Source organism: Rhinolophus sinicus, chromosome 6 (assembly GCF_057876585.1).
Source record: "Rhinolophus sinicus isolate RSI-liver-muscle chromosome 6, RSI-T2T, whole genome shotgun sequence".
Taxonomy (NCBI): Eukaryota; Metazoa; Chordata; class Mammalia; order Chiroptera; family Rhinolophidae; genus Rhinolophus; species Rhinolophus sinicus.
This window is the reverse complement of record NC_142506.1, coordinates 14,509,817-14,527,355: the sequence shown is the minus strand read 5'-3', so window position 1 is coordinate 14,527,355 and position 17,539 is coordinate 14,509,817. Positions and strand designations below refer to the sequence as shown.

Below are 17,539 nucleotides of genomic sequence, written 5' to 3'. Positions count from 1 at the left end.
AGATAGGGACTTAAGAAAATGAACCGGTGGAGTGATTTTTGGATGACTAATGTAGGCTGTAATAACTGGGCAAGATTCAATCCCTTTGGGCCTGTCCCCAACAAGAAGGGATGTTCAAATATAGAATGAAGGTTTCCAAGGTATGAACCAAAATATTTGGTTTAAAAAAATAATAATAACTTTTCATCCTGATTTGATGTGAGACTGGAAACACTGATGTAAAGGGTTCATTTGTGCTAGACAAGCTCAGCGTCCAGAGAATTCCGTTGCCACAAACTCCTGGTTATTCTATGCTTTTTAGGATGAACCTATCATTAACAAAAATTAACTACGTGCATATACCTGCAAAAGCTTGACATTATTATCAGACTGAATCATTCTAGTAGAAATTTGACACAAGACACCTCCATCTGTTTTTTAATGAAAAAAGCAAGTTGCAGAATTACAATATTCATCTATTACTCTGTTCCTCTGTTCATATTGAAAAATTGGGATGAGTAAACTGCAGACACATAACTATGGTTACCTCCTGGGATTGTGGGGAACTTTCACTTTTTAAAGTGTTAATTCCACTTACTGTTTAATGCTTGACGCTTCTATATTGTTGGAAACATATGTTGCAACAAGCCTGTGCTCTCAGAAGCTTAATGTTTTACAGGGAAATCACAAAAGATTTTTTAATAAACCTCTGCTTTACAAGATAATCTGTTGCCTTTTTTAAAATCACCATCAGAATTAATGACATGGGATAAGTGAAGAAGAGTGAGTCATTGATGTTTAGAAAGGTGGAAGGTAATTGTGATTTTTAATGCACAATAAAAGGGTCAGTAGGCTAAATGCGTTACCAGGAGTGGTGGAGCGATTTGCTTGTCTTGGTTGCATTTCTAAATGCATAAATGTTGGTAATGATTTATTTTTTCTCTGTATCTTGCTAAGTAATAAAAATCATGTGCTGGCATGAATAACCATACTTTTCTTGCTTGTTTCTTCATTTAATTGCATTGTATCTTATTGATTAAAAAATATCCATGACCAATGTTGTGAAATTCAACTTTATTAACCTAACTTAAAAGAAATTTTATGAAATCCAGGGAAGTAAAAATATGTTTTTTCCCCAGATCTAAAATGAATGGTGCATGGTAACAAAGCAAAACTAAACAGAATGAGACAGAAAAGAGAAGTGTAATCATTTAACTCTATTTTTCAGTGTCCTGTCATCTGGCTCAAATTCAGTGAATCCTGATTTAAAAAAAAACTACCCTGGTTATGTCCTAAAAATTATGTCGCTGATGTGTTAACCTGTTTGACTTTTGCTGTGAGAAATCATTATTATTTGCATGTGCTCAGTTATTGAATAGATGTATGAAGAGAGTTTGGTTATTAGAAAATGCATGTGTTTTCTCTTTACCTGTCCTTTCTCGCGTCTATGTCTATATTGTGCCCACGAACCGGAAAGTTTGGAGGCTGAAAGGATTGAACTTCACAAAGAGTTCTTTTTATAAACATTTCTACGATCAGATTTGAACCCACATAGAAGTCCTGCTAACTAAATGTCTGTTGTCACTGGCTGCCTGCTCATATTCTTGGAGGGTTGCCAAGAGGCTCTATCTCTGATTCCCCTCTCAAGTGTGAGCATGTTTTATCAAACCAGGAGAGAACCACCGCTCTAGTGATTACGAGCGGCAGAAAAGCTCGACAACTGGATACCATTCAAAAGCTGACTGTGCAGGAGCCATAACGGTCTATCCACGTTCAACAGCTTCGGGGAAGTTTTTCTTCTTCTGGAATGTCTCGCAGTCCACATCTGGGGTGCTTTCTGAAGGAATTGGATCTATACCTGCATGGCGAAACGTAACTGCACGGATGAGAATGACCACAGTCACCAGTCATCCAGTAGCCCGTTTACCCAGCAGCTTGGCAGTGTCGAAACAGGCTGATGGTTTCTGCTGGTGTATTGCTAGACATGAACAATGACATTTATGGTTACCAGAAAGATTGTGTCTTGGACACCATTTCTAAACCTTAGCATTTACTTATTTTTAAATGTTTAAAGATGAAACAGGCACTGACTGCAGCAATATCAGGTGTGCTTGGAAGCAATGCACTGCTTTGTTACTCCTCAGGGAACCATATAAGCTTGGAGTTGTACGTAATATATTCTTTCCTTAGTGGATTAAAGGTTGGATTTCTCATCTCCCTGACACTGGCATTACTAAAGAGACACTCCTATCCAGGTCTCACATAATTTCATATTGGCTGCTGTAGTAGAGACTGGCTGACTTCAGCCAAAACTATCTTCTTAAACACAAATGAATTGCTCATTGCTCAGACTCCCTCCGAATGGCTATGCGACATGTTCTCAACCAATGAAATATGTGTGTGAGTCAAGGGAGTTAAGTATGTGTGTCCCGTCCACCTGCTTCTTTCCCATTTGCCACCTGAATGAAGAGGACTCCAGGGTCTTAGAGGAGGGTGGAGGCATGAGGGACAAGGTGTTTGGGTACCGGGATGACTGTGGAAGGCCAGCGAATCATCAGGAATATTTGTATTGCCTTGTTACATGAACAAGACATGAACTTTTACTAAGAACCCCAAGACACATGTGTATTATGTTAGCTAGTATTACCTCAGCTAATAAGCTGGCTTTACTCATGCAACAGACTGATTCTAGACTATGCACCTACTATGTGCCAGGCCCTCTTTTGGAGGTTTCCAAGAGCCAGACACTGCTAGGTGCTGGGGACACACGAAAGAAAAGACACATTCTCTGCCCTCAACAAGCTCAACTCATCAATGGAGAGAAGCAATTATAACACAATAAGGACGTGCTTGTAATAGATGTCCATATAGGGAGTAGAGAGAGCGAGGGAGAAGACATACCTAAGAATGCCTGGAAAGAACTGAGATGTAGGAAACTTGGTGGAAATAGGGTAGGTAGAGGATAACTGGAAAGTTATCCCAAGGCGTGGAGGCAGGAGGGCATGGCTGTTTGGGAATTACCAATGTTTAGGAGGGATTGGAATGTAAAGTCCAACAACAGTAGTACACGGAGGTGAGATGGACAGATGGGATTACAAAAGTGTGAGAGGGTCCTATAGGCCTTCCTAAGGTATGTGGCATTTCGACCAGGTGATGGGGAATCCAAAACGTATTGTGGTTTGGGAGTGGTGTGAACAGACCTCTACGTTAAAAATATCTCCTTGGCTCCAGCGTGAGGACGGACTAAGCATGTGTCAACTTGGGGTTTTTTTTCAAGTAGAACATGAAACAAGGATTTCAACACAGATTGTTTATTTGGTAGGTGATCTAACGAAATCTCAGTGAGCACAGAGCGAATGAGACAGGGAACAAGGAAAAGCTAATACAAAGGTGCATAATCAGTGTTGCTGCTAGAGGTGGCGGGGGTAGGAGGGTGTGCTTTCAGTTCCTCCACGTCCTCTGATAAGTGAGAGAATGCTTCTTAGAATTGTCCCCGAGAGGCTGAAGCTTTCTAGCTTTCTTTCCCTGACTCCTGTCTCCCCGTTGTTGAGCTTTGTTAACTTCTAACCAGGGGCTGTCTTTGGACGGTGTACTCTGAGACAGAAAGCAGAGGTTCCTTGCGTATGTGTGAGATAGGACACTGCCAGCAGAGTTGAGTATGAATTCATAGAAATGTCCACCATAACTTTGGCTAAAGTCATAAGTGAGCAGAAGGGATCTGTAACAAGAGAGTGGGAATTCAAGTCCAAGAGACTAGTTAGGAGACTATATTGCAATTGCCCAGGTCACCCTGTACATTTGAGCTAGGGGAACATGTATTGGGCAACAGCTATCTATTCCTGGCATGTTTTAGGCACTTGGAATACATTACCAAGCATGACACACACAATCTGTATCTCCCTGAACTTGTGTTCCTGTGGGAATGACAGAAAATGAACACTAAGCCTAATATGTCAGTAAATGATATAATACATAGGAAGAATGTGTTATAGGAAAAGAGCGGTAAGAGGATTGGGAAAGCTGGGGGCAAGAATGGAGAGGATGGATAGCTTTAACTAAGGTGATCAGGGTTGGCTTTATTAGCGGTGACATTTGAGCAAGGAGTTGAAGGAGGTGAGGGAGTACACCGTGTGGCCATATCGGACGAAGAGTACTTGAGCGGTGGGAATGGCAATCGCATAGGCCCTCTGATTGGAAGGTATCCGGGGTATTCTGGAACGGCAAGGAGCTGGCATGGCCAAGAAGGAGCAGGGGAATTGTAGGAGATGCGCTTAAAGAGGTGACTGGGGGCCCGATTACGTACTGGCTTGCGGGCCATTGTATAGATGTTGCCTTTCATCTGAGACAAGTGGAAAGTGTGGAGGTCACTTGAGACTTTACAGAAAGCAAGTTTGGTGGAATGGTGAGGGCAAAAGCCTGAGGGAATTGGAAGGAAAAAGAGAGGCTAAAATATATATAAAGATGGAAAGTCATTCCACTCTTTGGATGAGTCTTGCTGCAAAAAAGGAGCAAAGAAATGGGGGTGGGGGGTGTATGGTGAGAAATGTGAAGTCAAGAAAGCACATTTTTTTCAAACTCCCTTAGGAAGACTGAATGATTCTGTTTCCTTTTCTTTCTTATTTCAGCCTCTTGGTATCCTGGGGTAAGGAAAGCTCCAGATGAGTGCCCAAAGGGCCGGTTAAAGGATGAAAGTGGATCAACCTCTTTCTTTCCCACTCTATCCAATCTGTCAAAAATCGTACTGGTGCTACCTTAGAACACAGAGTCAAACCTCTTTTCCCCAAGCACTTTGGGTATATTATATATAAAATATAAATATACATATACACATACGTACACATATATGTATATGTATATTTATATAATTCTTCCCCACCCCCATCCATCACCTCCGTGGTAGTAGAATATCTTCTAAGTCCTTGACTTTGATTTACCTCGGCCAATGGGATGCTAGGGCACGTAACACAAGCAGAGGTTTTAAATTTGCTTACAGGGTTAGGCTTGCTCTCTCGTGTTTCTGCCTTTTGCCATGACAACGTGCCTCAGGTAGCGGCTCGCCCAAGGCCTGCCAGAGACATGTGGAATAGACCTGGATCCAGGCTGCAGCTTGGAGGCAAGCCCAGCCGAACCTAGCCCAAGTTAACTGAACTCCAGCCAACTTAAAGCTCTCTGAAGCCCATCCTTTTGGGTTTTTATGGAGGCTTCATTACATAGCCAAATTGATTAAATCATTGGCCATTGGTGATTGATCCAATCTCCAGCTTTCTCCCCTCCCTGGAGGTCAGGGAGTGCAACTGACAGTTCCAAGGCTCGAATCACATGGTTGGTTCTCCTGGCAAGCAGCCCCATCTTTAGGTGCTCTCCAAGAGCCACCTCATTAATATAACAAAATACGTATTTATCAATCTCATCAATTAGGAAATTCCAAGGGCTTAGGAACTCGGTGCCAGAAACAGAACACCGTGATAACAGGAAACTTTTATTCACATATGTATCTCAAGCACATAGAATAGTTTCTGGAACATAAATATTGGTTGAATGAGTGATCCCTTGTTAATACAGACTGGAGAGCTGGCTATTCATCACTGCTTCCAAGGTTTAGATTTCCAGATCAGACTTTCTAAAGAATATACTTATTCACATTTCTCCGTGACTTACTGGCTCTGCATATACACCGTGTTGGTAATAGTACATAATAATAAAATAACTGGTAATACTTTTCTAAGAAGTTACACAAATATTTTATTTGGATTTTGTGAATTTGCCAGAAAGTCAAAGACAGATGCTTTATACTCAGCATTTTTCTGAATTTTAAGCCCCCTTTTAGTTCTGTGATTGCTAAAAAGGATGCCAGGTAATTTCAGGGTTGACTCTAAACTATGTAATACAGGTTGACGAGCTGGAGCTCCAGAACGTCAGCCTACAAAGCACAGGTGTTCCACTAGAAACAGAACGTGCCTCTAGCCGCTACCGTTGGCAAGGCTTTAATAAGTACTGACTTTGGAATCGAAAGGTGAGGGTGGTAGTAAACACAAAGTTAAGCCTTGAAATAAAGGTTGGTTTGAAATCAAAGAGTTTCTCGCGGACCAAATGGCACAGACACAAATGTGTGTCTCCTTCAGAGGTCCTGTTTGTGCTGCCTTCATGTGGAAAATGTATCCTAGAGCTTCCTGGCAGCCAGCTGGCTGTCAGGTGGAGTGAGCGTCTGTTTTACCGGTAGCTGATATCAGGTTTACATTCCTTTAAGGCAAAGCCCGAGCAGTAGTGATGCTGCAAAACTACTCAACTCTTGCTGTAGATTTTTGGGCAGAGAGAGAGAGAATTGCCATTTCTCTGTACGAGCCTGTATTTAAGTTGAAATGGAGCCTTCATGTCTGTCTTGGCAAGCTCATACCTCCTGAAATAGGGTTCTATCCAATTCAAACTCGGCACTGTAGAGATTGGCAGCAGATTCCCTCCTGGGGCTTCAGGCATCGCAGACTCAGAACTTGCTACCTGTTCCACGGTGGAATTTTCAGCCAGGAAAGATCTGGACATTGAATGTTGTTCTTGGCTCAGTGTGGTATGAACCCCCTTTTCCAGGAGAAGGTAGGAAAACAAAAATCAGTCAACTGCAGCATAGAAAAAAATGGGGGCACCGGCAGAGCAACGGGTGTCAAAGATCTCTGGCTTGGAGGAAATTAGCATCAAAGAGAAGGCACGATAGTGAAAATCTGATTTTTTTTTAATGCAATTTACGTGCATATTTTTTTAAACCTTCTTCATTTGGGTTAAGCCTTGGTATAGGTAAAACAAAATTCTGCTCTTCATCACTTTTAAAGATGGCAGCGTTCCCTCATTACTACCAAGCCTGGCCTCTGGGCCAGCACATGCCCCAGTTTGTCTAAAGCAAGAGACATTATTTATCAATCTCACCAACCATAGTTCTTAGTAGTATTCACTTTGTACAATTAGATTAGGAAATAGGATAAGAAAGGAAAGGATTGCATTCTGGACAAAAGACGGCTTTAAAGCCCTGCTTTAGAACCCAGCTTTATCTTGGCCACCTGCTAGGTCCTCATTGAACCCTAGAGATAACCCGTGCCTGGAGATGGGAACAGGCTGTGGCCACAGCTTTACTCTGCCCTCGCTGGTCTTGTAGCGAGGCGCTCCCTACTCCAACCAGGCCATGACAAGGGGCTGGCACCCGACTTTTGTACAGTATCTCCCAGGTGGCCCCGTCTGCTGGGGGTGGTTACCTCTTCGAACCGGGAAGAAGAGTCAGCCTGACAAGAGGACGTGATAAACCATCAGTTGCAGTGAGTACAGCCGTCTGTCCTGTAACATGGCATGTGCATTCCTAACACAAAAGAATTCATGTGTGATAGAACTTTGTGCTTCCAAAATAACAGGGCATATGGGAAAAATGGAGTTGGGGCAGAAAACTCTAACCTTGTGCTGTCTTGTAAGTGATATAAGAAAACTACCACAATTTTAAATATCGTTGTGTTCCTAATAAAGAAACATTATGGCAAATACAGAATGTTATTTTGACAAGACATGAAGTCGGCTTAGTAGAGGTGTTTGTATTGAAGAGTTGTGGCTTTTGAGCTATGTATGGAGAATAGGTGGAAAGACTATAGTTTTTGGAACGAAACGGAATACCAGAGGTAGATAGCTGTGGCGTATTGTCTTGTTTTTTTTTGTTCCTCTGAACTGGCTTAAAACAGAAACCCAACTTTTATTGCTTTGTTAGTTACCCCCTCTCATAAAGAAGGTGTTTGTATGGCCCCAAATGAAATCAGATGACACCAATTGCTCGCATGCTTTATGAGGTTTGTAGTTAACGTCAGCCCATTGCAAATGAGTGCTTTTCAGATTTCAGTTCGCTGGAAAGCAGGTGATTATTGGCAAGTTAAGATTAAGCTTTTTTTTCCCCCAGTGTTTCTCTTAATTTTATCAGTGTGATTACTTTAGGCTCACTGGCCATTGCAATATCCCATTTTCTCTTGCTTCAAAACTTCTCAATGCTTAAGGCTTTTCGTTTTTCCTTTGCTCCATATAATCAGGACGCTTCCTAAGGTTCTACTGAGAAAATACAGCCGACGATGCACTTGGGTAGAATAGAGAGATAGGTGTTTTGTATTATTCTTCCACAGGCCATTATGCTCAGCTGGATGTTTTTCACATTTAGGTGTTACCCAATACTGTAACACAGGTGAAACATTTGTGTATGAACAAATACAATTTTGGTTTTAGTGATTTAATTCCTTAAATTTCTGCACTAATTTTCACATTACAAACATACATAGCAACAGAATACATATATTGACTTTTTTTCCCCCTCCTTCCCATCCGACTCTTGGAATAGTTTCCTTTTTTTCTGTAAGAATTCTTACTTTTTAAAGTTCTCCTTTCTTCTATTCTTTTACTTCAATAGGAGCTGCAATCCTATTGGTCCAGACTCCCTTCCTCCCTTAGGTTGCTGGGTCCCATACAGGGAGTTGTGATTTTATTTGGCTACTTGTGTCCTCTTAGGCTCAGCTCAGGTCGTTGTTAAAATTGCAAATGGGCAGGCTGTGGAAGGTCTAATAGTTTCTGCTTCTGAGGCCACTTACTCGGTGCAAACGCCTCTGTGCTCTGGTTCTGAGCGCCAAGTGGAGTTAACTCCTAACAGCAAGGAACAACTCAGTCCATCAGCAAAGCCCGTTTAAGTCTAATGGGTCTGCAGGGTGAGGCAGGCCCTCCCCCGCCTAAGGGGCTCTTGTGCAGGGAGTGAGGCTGGTGGTGATTAGTCTCAATATTCTGATGGAATATTTCATAACATGACTGGGCTCAATCTTCTTACAGAGCATGTTATGACCTCACCTCCTCAAATCCCCCCGTTTTGTTAGAAACAAGGACTCTTTTCCGTGAGCCTTTCTCAGCCAAGACTTATGTGCCTGGCATTGTTCTAGGGACTTAGGATACATAAGACAAAAATCCCTCCCCGGTGGAAGCTGCTGCATCACGAGCTGGGGGCTTATTTCCTTCTGGCTCACACCTAAGATCATTACATCTAGCGCAAAGCGTGGAGCTGCGTTTTGGCCCAACAGTTGAAAATCTAACAGCCACTCCGTTGTGAATGGTACTGTTTGTTGAGCTGTACCAGGTTACGCTTGCTTTATGACAGAATTTGTGCTACGTAAATATAAATGCTCACTTTTTGTCATCGAGCCGTGGCTCAGTCTGTGGGCTTTTAAGCCAATCAGCCTGGATTCAGATCCTACCACTCAGCAGTGACCTTGGCCAAGTTACTTACCTTCTTGCTGCCTCAGTATGTCCATGTTTAAAAGGGGAGGATAACACTGCGTACATTATAGGATTGGTGTATGAATGAAAACGGCTGTGCCTGGCACGTTGGCACGTGCTACAAGCAATGCTTCAGATTTAATGCCAGTTACTAGAACATGCTTACAGCGTAGGGCACACATTGTTACTCTGACACCAGGGGCCCTTATTGACAAGTCTTTATCTACAGCTCCTTTGCACCCTGCAGACTATACTCTTTGGTGGGCACATGTCGGGGAAACATATGTGTAATTGCTGTTTGCTCAATGCCTAGCGCTGTGCCTGGCAGACAGCAGGCACTCCAGACCACGTTTGCTGCATGAATGGGTAAGGCGGTCTGGAATTTACTGATTGGCTAGGGCAAGGGAAGGGAAAAAGAAAAAACTACCATAAAAATGCCCCAATACAGCGGCTCAGCACCTTAATTTGTTCGAGAAGAGATGTTGCTACATGGTTACAGCAGCCCAATCTAAGCGCCCAGCACAGAAGTAAAGTGTTACCAACAGGAGATAGGGAGGTGGGGACTCATCACACAGGGGTCTGGAGACAGCATCACAGCGGGGCTGTGAGAGTTCTACGGAGTAGACAGGCATTATTTTGTTATTGTGGTGTCATGGACAGAGAGGCTCTATGGGAAAAGATGGTAGCAGTTTGTAAATACCTCAGGGCAAACCTTACCCTGCTGAGCAGGAGGGATGAACTTAGATGGATGGGAGGTTAGCTAAAGTATCACTGAAAGGAAAAGTGAAGGTGGAGCTCGTCTTCCCAGTTGGCAAGAACAGGGATTGGAAATTTGAGGAAATCTGCATGGATGGGCACTTGTTGGCAACTTTAACTGCAATGCGATCTAGTGCTTATTTTTTCATTAAAGGCAAAATTGAATAGTCAACCAAGTAAGAAATTTTATTCTTATCACTATTTGCAACATTGAAATCAGATCACACTATAAAGCAATCAATTCTATAAAACGATGTATTTTATTGCAATTTCCTGTTGAAGGAAGATCCCTTCCTGACCTTTCTCCACAAACTTTCAGCGCCCATACCAAGTTTCCTGTCAAAATGCAGTGGTTGTTTCACTCAGTCCTGTGGGTTAGGAGAAATTTATCAGGAAGAAGTTATTTTCTGCAATTTTCATTCTTCTACAGCCGGTAATCTTCAGGTCTGAAACACAAAAGTCAATGTTTATTTCTTCCCGAATCATATGTCATTTTCTCCTGCCTGATGAAGGAAGATTATTTTTCCAACTTAACATGAAAGTAACTTTATCGATTATTATCTACAAACATTATATCTAAGTTTTTGGTGAAAAACACCAAAGCCAAATTCTCACAAAGTAGGATGGTTAAGTGACAATTCCCAAAGTTCTTTTGAGAATATAAATATAGGCCATTTTGTACCTATGCATGAATGTATTTCGTAACTTAAAAACTTGAATTCAATTTCTGTGTTCTATTTTAGAGTATTTTTTCAGAAAGTCCTTTTCATAGAAAGAATTGCTATGATCTTTAAAACACATATGAGCATATGTATTTACTTAATAAAGGCAAAATTTGAATGAGTAATTTCCCTATGTATATTATTTTATCATATGCTAAATTTAGTTTTCATTATGATACATATATACACTAGTTCTTTGATATTTTAATTATACACATATAATTTGTCTTCCTCATTTATGTATTTATAGGATTAATAATACCTGAAAGTTGCTTCTAGTAGTAAATTAAAACAAAGAACATTTTCAGGGAAATGTTAAATTATAACAATGAAGAAAGTGAAGAATAGGCAATTATAAAATGCAAAAATATAGTGTCCCGTTATCTTTTTCATAGTGTATTTTTAGGTACTGAACTCATATGGAATTTTCAGAAGGAAGTTAGTAATAAGTAAACTAAATAGATATTTTTTAAAACAGCTGTAAAAATATTTGATAGTTTGAGTTCTGTTAAAAAGCAGATGAACTCTGTTTGCCCTGAAACAACTTATCTAGTCCCTTTCTACATTTACAGTGTGTTTTCTTAAACAAAACACTCACAAGATACCAGATAGTCCAGCTATGAAGACCAATAGTCTAGTGGCTGAGTAAATGAACAAATTACAACTTAAAGTTATTATGTAACTCGGAGGAATTCAGGCACTGATCTGGGAAATCAGCCAAATGTGCTCCACCGTATCAGTCATTCTATAACAACAAGAAGAGAAACTGCAGGATTTTGTCACTGTGTTTGAAATCTCTTTCCAAACATAAGAACTGTATCTAAAGTTTGGGAAATGACAGTTTGATACGATAGCTGAGGGCAGCTCCAAAGTGTATTCTTTCAATCTTCGGTATGTGACTCAATACAATCAAAGCAGCAAGAGACATCAGTACATTCTAAAAAAAACAATGTGTTCTCCCGTCTGGCTGGTTCCTACGATTACAAAAGGGAGGTGATGAGACCATTGGAAAGAGCTAAGCTAATGTCCTAAAAAGTCTCTGCAACTCCACTCAATAAATTAAAGGTGCTTAGTCTAGTTTCCACGCTAAAGGTTAGTTTATTAAGTAATGAGATGACAAAAGCACCTTTTAATGAAATTTAGAAGTAAAATTGGAAATGTGTGTGAAAGGTGTAATCTGTAAGGAATGGAGGCTGCGACCCGAAAGCGACAGGGGCCTAATAAAGCCCACGTTTGTTTCAAGATTTTTTTTTGAGAAATAGAGGATGGTGAAGATGAGGGCTCTGTTAGGGCTGTAGCGGTGATGAGTGAGAAAAAAAACAGGTTAAGGATTTAGGAAGCAGAAAAGTAACACGTTTGCCGGGGGAAAGGGTAGGAAGGGAGAGGGAAGAGGGCCAGGGGTAAGGGAGTGATGGGGAAGGGGGCTACTAGAAAATGATAATCCACGGACTACATACTAATTTTCAGCTAGAAGAACTCAGTGAGCGGCAATGCTCTTTATATATATATATATATATGTATATATATATACGTATATATATATATATATACATATATATATATATATTTTCTTTTTTCAGGGTAGGGAATGCAGGCAGAGGAACAGATTCTGAAGAATGAATCTTGGTTTGGAATATGAGAAAATCTGGACATGGCAGGCAGCTAGTAATTCGGATTTGGAGTTTAGGGAAAATGAGGCAAAGAGTAAGACATCTGGGAGTCTCTGACACAGATTCCTTCTTTCCCAACCCACTTCCATGTATCAAGTGGCCCTGCTTAAAAAAATCTTCATTCGCCCTCCCCGGCTTTGCCAAGGTTCAAACATCCCCGTTCATCTTTCTGAGTCATTCTTTCCCTACTTTCATTTTTCTATATTCGGGTCCCTTTACACTACTTGCTATTGCCCAGATAAAAACTTTCACACCTCTGGATCTGGGTACCTGAGATTTGCTTTCCTTGGAATCTCTCTTAGCTGCTTGAGGGGACTTGATGAATGCCTTCAAAATTCCACCTTAAAAATCACATCTGAGAAGCCCTCAACAACTCTTCTTTTCTGACTTCCGCAGGGCTGCTTTCTCTGCGATGGCTGGATTACATCAGGCACACTTTCATTACAGTGTTTCTGAAATTATACTCGCCCCTACGGAAATACATTTCATTTGTGTAAGTAACATGTGCCGAGTGCTTCTTAGATGCCATGAAGTATACTAACTACTTCCGGTGCATTATCTGAGTTTATCTTCATGACTACATTGTGAGAAAGGTACCGTTAGCAGCTTCAATTGACAAAACTGAGGCTCAGAGCGGTTGAGTAGCTTGTCTAAGGATACAAGGCCAGGAAGCGGATGGCAGGGACCTCGTGCAGACCTTCCGACTCCAGCGCCTGCAAGCACCATTTTACTCTACATGACACTATTGTGCTGTCAGTGCCTCTGAAGAAAGGGGCCCAGTAACACTGACCTGGTTCCAGTTATCAGCACAGGGCCCAGCATGTGGTGGGTGCTTGTAAGGTATCTGTCATTAGAGCAGTGACTGCCTTGAAAGTGCCACTTGTTTGCCAGCTCATTCCCTGCTCTTTCTACTGACAAGTAATCAGGATCTTTCCCAGATGGTTAACTTGCTTTCGGGAGGGTGTGTGTGTGTGTGTGTGTGTGCACGAAGGACTAGATACTTTAGATGTTGGCAGAGCTAGAAACATCCACTCATACTGAAGACAGTGAATAATACCACACGGCTTTAAGAGGTGCTCCTGTGGGGAAGCGAGGTTTTTATACGAATGCTTCTACTTCTCTCTGTGTACCCACAAAGGAAAGCAGGCACACAAGACGTTGGATATAACTCAAGTCGAATCAATCTCCAAAATATTGAATTTCCCCTTAGGTCTGTGTCTTTTCATTCTTAAATGATATTTCTCAGTATAATGCTTACTCCAACAAAATATTTCAGACTAGAATAGAATTTGGACAGTGGAGTAATCTTAAAAATGGTAAAAGGTCAGTTTGATTGAGTTTTAAGTTATGTCCACTGTATGGATGAAATTATTTAGAATAAGCCATTCCAGGAAATCATCACATACTCCTTGAACTAAAGATGAGAGCTGTACAGGTAACAGTGAAGCAGAATAATGGTGATTTTATAATCACTTCTCCAGGCACTTGCACCACCAGCCTGATCAGAGAAAGTCCAACAGTGCTTTTAAAAAAACAAACAAACAAACAAAAAGAACAAACAAACAAAAAAAAACTAAACTCATAAGATTGTTAAAAATTTTTTTTAAATCAAATTATTGTTTCTTCAATTAAAATGAACAGGAATTGTTGTATTCTAGTATCGCTTTGAAGTTCTATGTTCTGTTGGCTAGGATTGTAAATGATTTGCTTTTGGTTGTTTAAATAGAGATTGCTTTTTATTTTAACAACCAGTTCTAATCTGTTCATATCCAAAAGAACAATTTAGAACAGTTTAGAATGCCTAATTTGAGCAAATTGCAGCACTGGAAATACTGAGGTGTAGGGTTTAGGCCAATGCTGAGCTGGTTAAAATGAGTGGGAAAGTTGGAATGTCACCTCCTCTGCACGTCCAGCTAATAACTTCTGATTGTGAAGAGCAGAGAATTAAGTTCCATCTTGTAGGAAAATGCCACCTGACTAGACGAGCATGAAATGATGGAAAATCTTGAAGATGTCTAGATCCCAGCTCCTGATGGGCTCTGAAAAGGTAAAAATGTTCTCCACTGTCTTTTAAGTCTCTGATCTGAAGCACGTTTTATTAATATAAAGCCACAGGTAAAAATAGTATTTTGCAGGGTATTAATTTAACTGAAACTGGCAATCTGTGCATTTTTAGGATTAATTGCTTTTGTATCCGAGGGCTCAAAGCTTTGCTCTCTTCTAGAGCTGCAGACTGGACCGGGTGCTCACCGAGCCCCCTTTGCTGGGCTGATGTTCCCGGCGCCTGGACCCCTGTCAGCCTGCTGTCAGGAAAGACACCTCCAGAGTCAGTCCCCTTCATCCTTACCACCCTCTCTCCCTTGCAGGCACACTTCTAATAGCATACTTCGTAAAGCGCATTAAACGCCAGGGACGAGGGTTTCCATTATAAACATCTGTTTTCATGCATTTTTTGATGCTGAAACTTTCCACATTTAGTTTCTGTACAAAGGTGCGGGTTTTGCTTAAAATAAAGCATTGCTGATTCAATGGGTAAGGAATAAAAACACAGTTCTTCTTTGGATTTGTTTTATCACTCTGTGGATAATGTGAAGCAATTCAAGTTGAAAATTTCCACATACCTAGTTTTTCCTAAGAAAAGATCTCTGACAGAATTTTGTAAAAATGAAAATAGAGTTTAAAACGATCCAAGTTTTATTTTTAACCAACATAATGAAAAAATTTCCATTACAGTGCCAGCATGATAATTTCCATGATTATTGTGGCTTTGTAATGTGTTGGCAAAATTGCGATGATTATGGAAATAATTACTGACAGTATTAAAATAAGCTGACCATTTGAAAGCTACAGTCTCAGGCAACTGAATTGTGAAGGGTTAGTGAGTGCTAGTTTTTTTCTTTGAGAAACAAATTCTGAGTGTATACCCTACAATCACTGGTTGCACATAGCAAACACATCTACTTTGTTCCACCAGGAAACACAAAATATAACCCCATCACATATGTGACTATAATTTATGTATCTATGAGATATAAAAATTACTAATATGCCAAGTACTTCCACTAAGAAGTGAGGTAGTCAGTCAATACTTCTCATATGAAAATGTGGCTTTTAGTTATAAAAAATATTTATAGTTTTCTCATAAAAAAATCACTTTTTTCTTCTTATCTACCATTGCTTTAAAAATGACTAAACAACTATCATAAGAAAAATCCCATGTATGCTGAAATTAGGCCTGAGAGAATGTAACATTTACAAGTGACTGAAAATAATTTAAATGAAATCCCAACAATGGTAGCATTGAATTAAGATGAAAACAGTTTTGTCAATCACCTAACTAGATTCAAAGCTTAGTCTGACAATTGTTATTGTTGCTCAGAAACTTTTTGTCTCTAACAGAAAAAAAACTAATAAACTTACATTTAACCAAAAGTTAATTATAGCTCCAATTACAAAATATACATTTTTATTTTATAAACATATTTTAAGTTTTATTGCTAGGGAAACAAAAACCAAAGCAAGCTATTTTTGTGTCTATTTATTTATGGTGCAACCCAGGTACATCTGTTTCAGTCAAGTCTCCTCAGGTTTACCATAAGATCTTGGATAAATTCCAGTTACTACATTCCCAAGAAATATTATATTCTTGGCTTAGCTCTTTTGGGTGGAACAAAAGCATATTTTAAGCAGGTTCCTTCTCCAAAGGAGAAAAATAAAACATTTTTATGCATGAAAGCAGAGCTACCAATAATAAGAAATCCCATTTTCAATGGATTGCATTGCATGGTACATCAAATATTTTAATCCTAATTCCAATGGATGTAATACTAAAACTTTATGACATAGCAAACAATAAAATGCCCTAGTCCCTTAAGCAGCCACACATGAAGCTACTGAAATTTAAATTAGTTAACATTCCATAAAATTAAATATTCAGTTCCTCAGTTATACTACACTAGCCCAGAGTAAGTACTCCAGCCACATGAGGCCGGGAGCTGCTGCAGTCGGCAGCTCTGAAACAGACTTTTCCTCGTTGTGGAAAGTTCTGTTAGATAGTCCTGAACTAAAAGATCATCCTTTTCTTAGATAACAAACTTTTGGTTAATCCAAAAATGCATAGTTTTTCCTCATCACATTCATTCCACAGTGATACAAATGAACTAGACTTCATGTTAGCTCTGATATGCAGACTAATGAAATGTTGAATGATTTATATTAAATAACTAGTATACCTATATCATGATAGATCCTTGAATTTCAGTAAGTGTATACACACATTACGGTTTTGGGAACACAAGTTAACATACGTTGTGTGGCTACTTGTGAGGAAGGAGTCCACTTTAATAGCACAAAGGAAAACCTGCTATCTAATGAGTATTCCTGCCACAGAGAAATTTGGAATGAAAAGAAAGGGCAAGAAAATCCATTCCCAGAGCATAGCTAAAAAATGCATCAAAGGCTCTAAGTTTCTCTGAAAGTCTATTTAAAAATAATTACAGAAAAGCCCCTTTTAATTCCATTAATATAATAAAGGCACTCAGTACCTTTTGTTTTAAATGAACCAGGAATCACTTAAAATGACCACTTTGAGTAGTACTCTGATTATAGTAACATTTAATATCATTTTTGTTGAATGGTTATTATATTACTACTATTCTATCTGGTTTAACTGATTTAGAATGTACCAGGTCTGACAATTAAGTTCGAGAATTTGTTGCAACGATGTTGCTAAACTTTTTTTGATATCAGAGGGATTATTCATTATGAATTTATACTAATTGGACAAAAGTTAACCAAGTTAGCTATTTCGAAGTGCTGAAAAGGCTGCTTGAAAAAGTTAGATGAAAATGACCTGAACTTTTCGCCAACAATTCATGGCTCTTGCATCACGACAATGCACCAGCTCACACAGCACTGTCTGTGAGGGAGTTTTTAGCCAGTAAACAAATAAATGTATTGGAAAACCCTCCCTACTCACCTGATCTGGCCCCCCAATGACTTCTTTCTTTACCCAAAGATAAAGGAAATATTGAAAGGAAGACATTTTGATGACATTCAGAACATCAAGGGTAATACAACGACAGCTCTGATGGCCATTCCAGAAAGAGTTCCAAAATTGCTTTGAGGGGTGGACTAGGCACT

The 17,539-nt window shown here is 39.9% G+C and overlaps 1 protein-coding gene across 2 annotated transcripts in view; it reads right to left on the bottom strand.

The window, feature by feature from the left end:
- Window positions 1–10,170: 10,170 nt before the first annotated feature.
- The window catches only part of MRPL13 (mitochondrial ribosomal protein L13), a 33,578-nt gene continuing 26,209 nt past the window's right edge, over window positions 10,171–17,539 (bottom strand). The window contains exon 7 of one of the 2 annotated variants that reach the window (XM_019717080.3): window positions 10,171–10,451. In XM_019717080.3, coding sequence (XP_019572639.1) covers window positions 10,430–10,451 — 22 coding nt within the window. In that variant the 3' untranslated portion in view covers window positions 10,171–10,429. The remainder of the gene's footprint in view (window positions 10,452–17,539) is intronic. The other variant, XM_019717173.3, reaches the window with a different exon arrangement.